Source organism: Echinops telfairi, unplaced genomic scaffold (assembly GCF_000313985.2).
Source record: "Echinops telfairi isolate 266 unplaced genomic scaffold, ASM31398v2 ScPeMD7_6;HRSCAF=24_1, whole genome shotgun sequence".
In the NCBI taxonomy this organism is placed as follows: domain Eukaryota; kingdom Metazoa; phylum Chordata; class Mammalia; order Afrosoricida; family Tenrecidae; genus Echinops; species Echinops telfairi.
This window is the reverse complement of record NW_022103903.1, coordinates 20,233,134-20,245,973: the sequence shown is the minus strand read 5'-3', so window position 1 is coordinate 20,245,973 and position 12,840 is coordinate 20,233,134. Positions and strand designations below refer to the sequence as shown.

General features: G+C 40.9%; 1 protein-coding gene and 1 pseudogene across 7 annotated transcripts in view; both read right to left on the bottom strand.

Annotated features, from left to right (window-relative positions):
- LOC123521245 overlaps positions 1-12,640 on the bottom strand; it is a 23,606-nt pseudogene extending 10,966 nt beyond the window's left edge.
- ST3GAL6 (ST3 beta-galactoside alpha-2,3-sialyltransferase 6) overlaps positions 1-12,840 on the bottom strand; it is a 112,840-nt gene that overhangs the window by 25,213 nt on the left and 74,787 nt on the right. For all 7 annotated transcript variants that reach the window (XM_045286224.1, XM_045286225.1, XM_004716752.3 and 4 more), the window contains one exon: positions 12,574-12,637. In XM_045286224.1, coding sequence (XP_045142159.1) covers positions 12,574-12,637 — 64 coding nt within the window. The remainder of the gene's footprint in view (positions 1-12,573; positions 12,638-12,840) is intronic.

Genomic DNA, 12,840 nt, shown 5'->3' with positions numbered 1-12,840 from the left:
GTTTTGAGAAACGATGTACAAATGTGCTTTACACAATTGATGTGTGTATGGATTGGGATAACAGTTGTATGAGCCCCTAATAAAATGTAAAAAAAAAAAAAAAAGAGTTAAAGGCAATCAAAATAAATATTTTTAGATACGCAAAAAAACAAAACAAAAACAAAAGATAGGACTGAACTGCCCCACCCCCATGCTTTTACAAGACTGTAACCCTTTACCAAAGGAGAAAGCCTTCTCTTTCTCCTGAGGAGTGGCTGGTGGTTTCAAACTGCTGACCCAGAGGTTAGCAGCCTAACTCTTAACCAGTATGCCACTGGGGCGCCCTCCAAGAAAGGCCGGGGACTTGAAATACACGTACATTTAAGTATTCCTTTTTCTGTGAGGCAACTGCCTTAATGGATCCGCGATATGCAGTGGGGCTTGTTAAACATGGCAGTCAAGATAAGGGGAAGCACCTGAGCCCAGGAGAAATTAACCTCCGCAGCCCAAAGAGAAAGAAGAGCGTAAACAAAAGGTCAGTGCTTCAAATCTACCAGCTGCTCCACAGGAAAAAGATGTTGCCATTTGTTTTTGCAGATCGAAGGCCTTGGAAACCCACAGGCGTCCTCAAACTATGGCCCGCGGGCCACAGGCGGCCCTCCAAGGACATTTATCCAGCCCACCAGGTGTTTTTGTCCTGTTTGTTTGTTTACTTCAAAATAAGATATGTGCAGTGAGCATAGGAATTTGTTCATAGTTTTTTTTAAAACTATAGGCCAGCCCTCCAACGGTCTGTGGGACAGTGAACTGGCCCCTGGTTAAACACTTTGAGGACCCTGCTCCTAAGGAGCAATTCTGCTCTGTCCCACAAGGTCCCTGGGAGCTGGAATGGACAATGCTGTCCACAGACGGGAGAGCAAACGAGCAGAACCAGATGTGGGCAATAGCTACCCCTTGTAGGCTTTCTTTCTATAACCCTCGAACTTTCCTCTGCCTGTTGGCTGCCTCAGCTCCTGTTCTAGGCCAGGGCTTCTTAAGCTTTTTCCACATGGGAACCCCCTATGCCTGAGAAATTCACAACCAGGGCAAGCATTGCCAGAAATACCTCAGATATTGAGCATTTGATTTTGAATTAATTTGGGGTCATTGCACATTTAATAACCTTTCACTGTTGCCAAATGTTTTGAGACTCCCACATTCAGTTATTCAGCCCCCTATAGGGTTGCATCCCACAGTTTAAAAAGTTTTGCGGGGGGTGGCAGGGCAAAAAAAAAAAAAGTTTTGCTCCTGGTAACCCAACCCGCCAGTCCTGTCTTGATCTGCAGAAAACTGGTTGATCTCTTCCATCATTTCCCCTTTCTCTTTAGCACTGATCTCAGCTCAGCTATCAGTCTTCTACAATATGCAAATACGAGGGGGACACCCCCCCCCCAAAAAAAAGAATTTTTTTTTCAAAACTTTGTATTTAAGCATTTTTACAAAACAACCTTAACACCTTCAAAGTACTCTCTATTACAACTAATAAATTTGTAAAATCTGCAATTCCATTCTTGGAAACATTTCTCAAACGCATCTGTTTGGATGGCTGACAGCACCTTATGTCATCGAATCACGTCTTCTCATGTCCCTCTGCTTCACAGAAACAAAAAGAAGTTCCACAGGGTGAGGTCAGGTGAGTAAGGTGCATGGGGAAAGAGAGGCATGCTGTTTTTTACCAAAAATGGGAGCACTGAGATGGCTGCATGAACAGGTGCATTGTTGTAGTGGCAACCCGCCCCCCACACACACACACACACTCCGTCTGCCACAAACCAGGCCTCTTTTGTTGCACACTGTTACACAATCTTTTCAAAACCTCTAAAAGAAATATTGATTAACAGTCTGACCTGGTGGAACAAATTCCAAATGCATTATTCCCTTCATATCACATCTGGTTGGGGGGTGGGGAGTACCCCCCATAGTCCCCAGATCTCTAGAACTAACTGCTCTTTTAGAAGACTGCATCCCTTGAAAGCAAGGTGAGGGACCATTTTTTCTGCCAAGGGCCATTTGGAGATTTGTAACTAAAGGGTCCAGCAGTAACACTTCAGTTCTCAGGCATAGCCAGCATCTCTAACCCCTTCTTCATCCCCACCGAGCAGAACATGACACCTCGCCTTCTCAAGACGTCTCACAGAAACCTCTCACCACCGTTCTGCTGGTGCCACAGCCCCCAGAGAGAAGCACAGGCTCCTTTCAGACATACTCCTTTATTTCTGTCCCCAAAGTTAATTAACATGGGACTCCGTTGTTCGCTTTCTCTGTTCACCTTCTCCTGTGGCCACACGTCCATGTCTCTCTCTTCTCTCACTCTCCCTTTCTGACTTCCAGCTGTTCTCTCTTCACTCTGTCTTCCAGCCTGCCTCACCCTGCCCCTTTCACTCTCATTCCAACCCAGACACCTGAGCACTCGTTAACACTAAGAAAACCTGTGAATTGAAACCCACGCTCTCGGTCCACTTTCTTGTATTCCCATTCATCATTCACAGGCCATACAAAATTATCAACTTAAAATTTAGCCTGCTCTATTTGCTCAAAGATGTAGCATAGTGGGTACAAGTTAGACCAGGGGTCCTCAAACTTTTCAAACAGGGGGCCAGTTCACTGTCCCTCAGACCCGTTGGAGGGCCAGACTATAGTTAAAAAAAAAAACTATGAACAAATTCCTATGCACACTGCCCATATCTTATTTTGAAGTAAAAAACAAAACGGGCAAAAAACCTGGCAGGATGGATAAATGTCCTTGGCGGGCTGCATGTGGCCTGTGGGCCATAGTTTGAGGACCCCGGAGACTATTAACTGCAAGGTCAGCAGTTTGAATGTACCAGCCACTCCTCATGGGAGTCAGGGCTTTCCACTCCCATAAAAAGTTACAGTCTTGGAAACCCACAAGAAGTTCTACTTTGTCTAATAGGATCACTGTGAGTCTGCATCAACTCGATGGCAGTGTTTTAGCTCAGACATTGAATTAACTCACCCCTAATGTGAAGAACAGAACTGCTTCTCTCTGGTGCGGCCTGTGATGTTAACTGGCATTGCTTTTGTGGGCCTTCCACGCCCCTTGGGCCAGAGGTTCCCCAGTCCTGCTCTAAATGATGGATCCAAGCCAAGCCAGTTGTCACCGAGTCCACGTGCGCTGCAGAGTAGCACTCACCTCCACAGGATTTCCAAGGCTGGAAGCGTCTGAAAGCAAACTGCCAGCTCTTTCTTCTGTGGCATGGGGACGTTCGAAACGCCAGCCTTTCGAAGTTGAGTGGGCAACCATTTTGGCAGACCATGGATTATCAATAGAGGTTAAGGTCGGATTTTTTTTTAATGTGAATATAGTCTAAGCACATCCAAGGCGATAAACTTGAGCAAACAGCTCTTGGCCAGGTTGTGGAACTACCCTCCACGCTAGCTCCCTCCAACGATTCTTGCTTATGGCACTTTTCCTTCCTTTGCAACATAAAAACTTTAGTTTCATATCAAATCTTACCATGTTTGCAGCAGAAAGGAAGTTGGGAGATTGAGTTCAGTTCTCTCTACCTCCGTTCCTCCCCTGTGAATTACAGGTCATGACCAAGCCAGTCTGCACCAACGTTTCTTCCTCATACAGAGAGGGCAGCTCTCAAATGCCTCTGGGAGGACTCGCCCATTCTTGTACATTTGTTGCCAGGCCAAGAGAACAGATGGGACATCCATACGGTCACTTGCCTCAGGGCAGCAATCAAGCAGTTTAGCACACTCTGCCTTCAAATGTATGCTCAGGCAGAAGTTGTGTCCTCCTTGTGTTGGACAGTGGCTAGCAGACAAATATAAAATAACTTACTTAGAATATGTAGTAGATCCATATAATCATTTGTCAATTTGAGGAATAAGAGTATAGGGGTGGAGTCTAGCTTTTCAATAAGGTCAGAGCCAATGAGGCCTCTGTGTGGGCATGACCTTCTCATGAGAATTCTGGGATATCTTGTACTTCCTCCTTGGAGGTGGGAGACTCTCTGCTCACACCCTGGGAGACATAGCACCCCATAAGACACATGGAACCACACTGATGCAGAGACCCCTGCCAGCAGTGAGATGTTTCCAATGCCACTGGATCCAAAGACATTCTACCCACTGGCCTGTGATCTACATTCGGCATCACTGCATGTGTTTCATGAATCTGAAGAGGACTTTATAGATTGATATTGGACATATGGGCTAATATTGGACTTATGGACTTGATCTGGACTGGGCTGGGATGTTTTCTCAATGTTCAATTGCTCTTGTATATAAATCTCTTCCTTATACACATATGTGTGTCCATGGATTTGTTTCTCTAGTCTACCTAGACTAACACAGAATATAACTACAATTAAACTTTCCACATGAACCCTTCCCAAAAGTTGAGTACTATTCAAATACAAGACAACACTGATAGACATATTCTTTATCTACTTTCATAATACTCCTTCTGAAGTATCTTGCCAACAGGCCAGAAATTCAGCTATGTTGATTGGGCATGTGTGACGCTATTAAACTTAATGCATCACCAGGCTCATTTTGTAAGGATACTACAAAGACTATGTCCATTTACTCAATAGTTATAGGGACTCTGATTTATGTTTAGTCTATACTTTAATATTGAAAGACTCTTGTGGTCAGTATGATTTTTAATCCTTCCTCACCACCCACTGCTCCCCACCCCACAATATAGGTGATGCAAAGAAACTGACCAAAATGTATAATCGAGAATGGGGATATTCTCAGTAGCAATGGAGGAAAAGGTAAGTGACAGCAAGTCCAGGTCAGCAAAAGAAGGGAAGCATTCTGGCTAGAGGAACACACAGGGGTGGATGAACACCTGTGGGAGAGTTGTGGAAGTAACTACAGCACAGTCTAGTTCTCAGCTGAAAACGAGGCAAGAAGGAAACCTTAGTCAAGCATGTGCGATACTCCCAATAATAAATAGTTCACATGTTCATGGTCAATAATCTCGACAAATAGTTGCATGTAATTGCTGCAAATATTTAAGGAATAACCATGATTATTCTAAAGTCAGATGTACACGCTAGAATTTGATCAACCTAGGTTCACATTTGGGTTTGAGCCCTTACTGGTTACAACAAACTGCAGGTGTTTGCCCAGTTTCTCCATTTATAAGAATGATCAAGATGACAGCATACCTTGTAGGATGGCTCTAAAAATTAAAGATGTTGTGTCGTGGTTGTTGTTAGGTGCCACTCAGTCAGTTACAACCCATAGCCACCTTGTGCACAACAGAATGAAACACTGCCTGGTCCTACCAAAGGTTCAGGCCAGATTCAGAAGAGGATGTGGAACAAAGGATATCACTTCTGATGTCAGATGGATTGCGGCTCAAAGCAAGGATTACCAGAAAGATGTTTCCTTGTATTTTATTGACTATGCCGAAGCAATTGACTGTGTGAATCATGACAAACAGTGGGTAACCTTGAGGAGAATGGGGATTCGCAAGCACGTCATTGTGCCACGCAGAACTTGAACATGGATCAAGAGGGAGTTGTGCAAACAGGACGAGGGAATTCTGCATAGTTCAAAAATCAGGAAAGGTGTGTGTCAGGGTTGTATCCTCTCAGCATATTATTCAATTTGCATGCAGAGAAATAATCAGAGAAGCTAGAGTATAAGAAGAATAATTTGGCATCAGGATTGGAGGAAGACTCATTAATACCCTGCAATATGCAGATGACACAACCTTTCCTGCTGAAAGTGAGGAGGACTTGAAACACTTGCTGATAAAGATCAAGGACTGCAGCCTTCAGTAAGGATGACAACTCAATGTAAAGAAGACCAAATCCTCACAACTGGGCCCTTAAGTAACACCATGAGAAATGGAGAGACGGTTGAAGTGTTCAAGGGTTCTGTCTTGCTTGGATCCACCATCAATGCTCATGAAGCAGCAGTCAAGAGATTAATAGATGTGTTGCATTAGGTAAATCGACGGCACAAGACGTCTTTAGAGTAATGAAAAGCAAGGATGTTACTTTGAGGACTAAGGTGCGCCTCACCCAAGCCATGATATTTTCACCTGCTTTATATGCATGTGAAAATTGGGAATTGAATGAGAAAGACTGTAGGAGAATCAATATACTTGAATTATGCTGGACAAGAATACTGACAGTACCGGGGACTGCTAAAAGGACAAAATTAAAAGTAGCTGGCATAAAATATATATATGCTAACTATCTGCACACAATACTCTATAATAAACGATAGCTTTATGTCATAGAAAAAATATGGTCACTGTTGATATGTAATCAAAATAGAAATTGATTAGGCTGATGATATGATTTTAAATTCTAACAATGAACCAACATACAACTCCAAAGTTTTTGTTTCAATGATATATGTTCCAGATAGAGAAAACAAAATAGAATCTTCCACGGGCTCTGTTCTGTCTACATTATCTCCGCTTCCTCACCTGTCTACTACCTCTACTTTTTGCACTCCCCAGATAGCACCTTTTTCTGCCAGGAAAGAGGAAATGTCCTGCTATTTTCATTTTTAATGGAAACCTGACATGTGTAGATGACCCACATAATCCTATTGGACCACAGACCAAATTCCAACGAGCAGCTCAAACCTTTGTACAATGAGGAACTCAGGAGTCTACTTTTGACAGTTCAATTCCCAAGGAGGTAACTCAAAAGCAAAATTTAATAAATACTAAATTGCCATTATAGTTAGAAAATATGTATCTAAGTGGGCTATTGCTCCTCCCATATGTAAAATAAAACAAAATCACCAGATTTGGAAATCCAATATTCAAACCCCTTAACAAGGGGAGCACCAAGGACCCTCATGAGAAGTTCCGAGGTGTGAGAAACAGCTTTGAAGAGAGGAGTGGAGGGAGGTTCATCTGTAAAGGACAACAGAACACAACTTAAGGAGACAGACGTCGTTGACGACTTTGCTCACTTGGAGGACCGCCAGCAAGACGCAGACTCAGGGAGCAAGCTACAGGGAACCCAGTGAAACAACAAACATGGCCCTCTTGGAGATCTCCAGTTTCAGAGGAATAGACTGAATATCAACCAGAAGAACAATCTGAATGAAAACCTTGAACGAGTAGAAAAATGGTGAAATGTCAGCTGTCCTGACACAATGCAGCCATTAAAAAAATTAAAGGCAGCATTTTAATTGAAGCAGCAACTGGTAATAAGTTCTGCTCATCCAGGACTGCACCGGCATCCACATTGGTGGCTGGCAACAAAAAGCAACTATGTCCCCACGAGCCTGTTTTGCAGTAGTACCAACTGTTTGAGGGCCCTCACCTGCTCCTGTGCCACCTGATCAACATTACATGGCAATCAGCAGCAGCCAAAGACATTCTTAACTGTCTTACATAAACAGCAAGCAGGAAATACCACATATACTCTCATCCTCTCGCAAACTCACCATGAGACTGGTGGTGAGTGCCTAAATGCTTCCAGGTAGTGAGCAATGCCCACTTAGTCATATATGTCAAACAGAATAAATTAAAAAAAAAAAGAAAGAAAAGAGAAAAAGTCCAAGGCAAAGCACACTAACTTATAATCACCAATTAAATACGAATACACTATAATGTCACAGGGAAAACAAACAACTTCAGCAAACAAAACAGATCAGCTCAAACACTAAGAAAATGCAGATTCAGAAAACCTTCCTGAGGAAGAAATAGTATTACCGCTGCATATCCTCAGTGGGCTGAGAGGATCAAGGAAAGCACAGACCAAATCAAATATCAAGAAAACTTAAGAAAATACTGTAAGAGTAAACTGACAAAATAAATGGAAAATTAGAAAACATACAAAACAGCATATAGAAATCCAGAAGATTAATATTAAGATTTCAGAAATAGACAATGTATTATACGTACAGAGGAGTAGAATTGAATCAATGAAAGATAGATGTGAGGTTGAGGTCAAATCTCTTAATGTTAATCTGTTAGAAAAACAATAAGAAAATAATAATAATAATAATGACGATATATATACAAATAAGACTAACAATTATGGGAGACATCATCAAGAGAGGAAACTTACATAATTGAAAAATCCAGGGCAGGAAATTGTTGGATTTTTGGAAAGAAAACTCAGATATGTTGAGAGGCATTCAAGAAACTTAATGAAGACTAAGTAGGGTAGACCCCCCCAAAAGAATATCAAGAAGACATCATAATCATACTTTCCAAACCCAAAGACAAAAAATAAATATCCTAAAAATGGCTCAAGAAAAAAGGAAATTATCTACAAAGGTTAACCACAAAAAACTTACATTGTGATTTCTCAGCAGAAATCATGCAGACAAGAAAGAAATTGGATGAAATATATACAACCCTGGGGGGGGCGGGTGGAACAAAAATATATACCTAGCAAAATTGTCTTCAAGTGCAATGGCAAAAATTGGGGAATTCCCAGATTAATAAAAATTAAGGGAATTAGTGCAAAACAGACCAATCTTACAAACACTTTAAAGGAAGTTCTTCAGAGAATCCACAATAGTAGACAACAACCTAGATTGACATACACGAAAGATTCACCAGAAACAAATACAGATATGTAAGTTTTGAAAGTAAAATAAACTTAGAAAACTGAAAATAGGGAACCAGAGACATCAATTTATAAATACGGACAAATACTAAGCAAGAGGGAGGACAGAGAAGTTACAGAACTTCTGAATGAAGAGGGAGGCAAGATTACTTCAAGATAGGACGGATTGTTGTAAACTTAAGAAGAAAAATACCGCATTACAGGTACCTGTAAAAAATTAGCAAATAGTCTCAGCAAAAAAAGAAAAATTATGAAGTTTAGTAAACACAAAAACAACAGGAAGGAAATGATAAAATTATCCATTTAGAAAATGAACTCAGCACAGAAATTATTGAGCAAGAGGAAAAAAATAACAAACAAATGGAAGGAACCAACAGGATGAACTGAAACAACAAGGATAACAAAAGAACACTGTGGCCAACTACCCCACCAATGTGAATACCTTGAAGAACTGGAACATCGTCTAGAAACACACAGCCTACCTCAACAAAAAGAGATTGAGGTAGAACATTTGAACAAAGCCAAAACAAAAGAAATTAAACAGGTCATTAAAAAAATTCCCAATTACAACAACAAAAGGTCTGGCCCCGACAGCTTCACTGGTGAATTTTACCTTTAGAGAAAATCTGACACCTATTCTACTTAAACTGTTCCACAATACAGAAAAAGAGTGAATATTCCCATATTCCTTTTATAAAGTGAGCATAACCGTGATATCAAAGTCATGCAATGTTATCACTAAAAAAGGAAAATATAAACTGATATCCCTCATGATCAAGAATGCCAAAATTCTAGTCATTAAATCTAATAACATATCACAAAAATAACATAATGAGCAAATGCCATTCAAACAAGGCATGCATAGGTGGTTCAACATTAGAAAAACTAAGTTTAATCTTCCCTTTATAAACAAAAGGAAGGAAAATAATCATATGATCATAACAATCAATTCAGCAAAGTGATATGATCCATTGGTTAAAAACACTCAACACAATAGGAATAGAAGGTAAATTCCTCACCATCATTAAGGGCATACAGTATATCCAAAACCACTGGCCAACATTAGTCATAATAGACAAAGACTGAACGCATTCCCATGCCAGTAAGAAGCACACAAGGATGCTTTTTATCACCCCTCCTACTCACTATGGAAGGAAAGATAGTCCAGAAAAGGAAACAGACCCCAGAGAATCAAATCACTACACAAGGAGGCTTCACACTAATAATCTCAGTCTACTATAAAGCCAGCTTAGTCAAAGCAGCCTTGTGTAGACATAGCAGCCAATAGAACAGAATTGAGAACCCAGAAGTAAATCCACCCACCTACGGACAGCTAACCCTCAACCAGTGACCCAAATCCACTTAGTGGACAAGAGGCAATCTCATCAACAAGTGATGTTGCCCAAACTGGATATCCATTAACAGAAAAATTAAGCAGAATACATATCTCACACTACACAAAAATGAACTCAAGATGAAGCAGAGACCTAAAGGCAAAACCTAAAATCACCACTGTAGGGATTCTGATACATAACAAAAATACACTATAAGACATCACTAAGAACACAGAAAGAGCAGAAGATAAACTGTATGACTAGGATCTACTAAAAATTTACATGTTTCAAAAGAGTTCACCAAAAAGAGTAAAAAGAGAACCCATAGACCAGGAAACTAAATCTGGCGATGACATACAAATGTCGTACAAGGGACTAATCTCTAAATGTAGAGATAACTTCAAGATCTTCACAAAAAGACAAACAACACAATTAAAAATGAGCAGATGTCGTGCACAGACACATCGTCTAAGAACACCTCAACATATCCAACAAACACATGGCATCATCTCACCCCACCACGATCACAAAGTTCTGAACATTAAAACAACAAATTCAGACAAAGATGTGGAAAGATTGGAGCCCTCATATACCACTGGGAGGAGGGGGGTGGGGGGTGAGGTGGGGGGAGGGGCTGTAAATCGGTACGCCTACTGTGCAAAACAGTGTAGCACATCCTTAAGAAAACCAAACCAAACTCTACGTCATGGGTTCAATGTCGCCTCAGCACAACTCTGCTAGGATGGGGTAGAGCTGCGTCTCTGTCAGTTTTTGAGGCTGCAGCTCTTGATGAGAGTAGAAATCACCCTCGGTTTCAAACTGCTGACCTTGCGCATCGCAGCCCAACGCCTAATTACTCAGCCACCAGGGCTCCAGCACATCCTTCAAGACTCGGAAATAGAAACCCCGTACGATTCACCAAATCCTACTACATGGATAATAGCTTACAGAAATAGGAGCTGTGACAGAACAGATACATGCATACCATGCTCATCACAACACTATTCATAATAGCAAAATTACAAAATGCCCATCAATGGTTGAAGAGATGAACAAACTAAGGTACATACACACAATGGACTATAGCACAGCCTTAAAGAATAAAAACAAATCATTGAAATGTCCTATAGTATGGATGAACATGGAAGACACTATGCTAAATGAAATGTGCTAACCGCAAAAGGAGAAATTTTGTATCAGATCACTATTGAAAAATGCCAAGAAAAGGTTTACACACGCAAAAAATCCTTTCTTTGATGATATCTGGGGCAGGTGGGGAGGAAAGGATCAATTACTAACTAGAGAGTAGACAAATTAACTTGGGTGAATGTGATATCAATATGCAATAAGGTAGAGGTCACCAAAATAAGCAAAAAATATCAAAGCAAAGGAAGACATTGGGAGGAGTATAAGGCTTAAGGCAAGAGAGATAAATACAATTATAGACACAATCCACAATCACAGAAATGACAATAATCTAAGAGTGGACACAGATAGACTTGAAAACTGAGCTGGCATGGGGAGGAGAATGGGGCTGTACCTGTGAACATCTATAGGTAAGCCAGACTATTTCTACATACATATGCACCTTTGTTGCAAATATAGCCATGAACATGATCAAGCATACAGAGGGTAAAGTTATGAAAATATCTTAGGTAATACCAAACACCTTGAGGGAATGAGTTGCTGGATCTGGAGGCTGACATCAAAGTCAATTAGTATAAAATAAAATAAAAAACCCACACAAAACTAACAACCTTCACTGTCATTGAGCCAATTCCATCTCACAGAGACCAACTAGAGCAGAGCAGACCTACACCTGTGGGTTTCTAGTGGTTTAACTTTTTTTAAAAATCATTTTATTAGGGGCTCATACAACTCGTTCACAATCCATACACACATCAATTGTGTAAAGCGCATTTGTACATTCATTGCCCTCATCATTCTCAAAACATTTCCTCTCCACTTAAACCCCCGGCATTAGGTCCTCATTTTCCCCTCCCTCCACGCTCCCCCTCCCTCATGAGCCCTTGATAATTTATAAATTGTTATTTTGTCATATCTTGCCCTGTCCAACGTGTCCCTTCACCCACTTTTCAGTTGTCCGTCCCCCAGGGAGGAGGTCACATATAATTCCTTGTAATCGGTTCCCTCTTTCCTATCCACTATTTGTTGCCCTCATTATTCTCAAAACATTTGCTCTCCACTTAAGGAGATCTGCTCTTGAGAATGTCTTTAAGAATTGTAGGCCAGGTAGAACAGGTGGAATGGTTCGTCTTTAGCCTCAAGTTCGTGTAAGAAAAGTCTGGAAGCCTTTGCAATGATTTAAAAGCTATGAGTGCAGCAAATGAAGGTTATTCTGTGGAAGAATTTATTGGTTGTAGGGAGGGGTTAGTCCAATTATTTCAAAAAATGAGAGCAAATTTACAGAGCATTAAAGGGCAAGTATGAATTGTCTGTATGTCACCTGTCTGTAACCTGGAATCTGCCTGTGAAACAACTTCTACATTAATTGTTGAGTTCCTTTTATTTCAAACATTACAAAATAACGATTAGCAGTTGTAGTTATACCCCAAAGCTACGGGATTTTCCTGGACAAATTCATTTCACATTTCCTAGAAAGCATACTTTGAACCATTTTAGCTAAAGGTAAACATCAGATGGAAGCAAAGAAATCAACTCACTTGTCAGACTCATCAAAGAGTTCACAGCTCTCCAGGTGTGAAAGAGCAGTTTGAAATGTATCCTCTGGAAAACAAATGGATCGTTATTAGGAGTAAAATGACGGTCATGCTTCTCAAGCGCATCTCAAGCCCTCTTGTCCCTCCTCCCTCAGCCCCTTGTCAACTGCTGTGGCCACCTCTGATTTACTCTGTTGGTCAAAATGCTTCAACTAAAAAGGATCATTAACAAGGATCATTAAGCCCAATACAAGAGGATTCTGAAGCTGA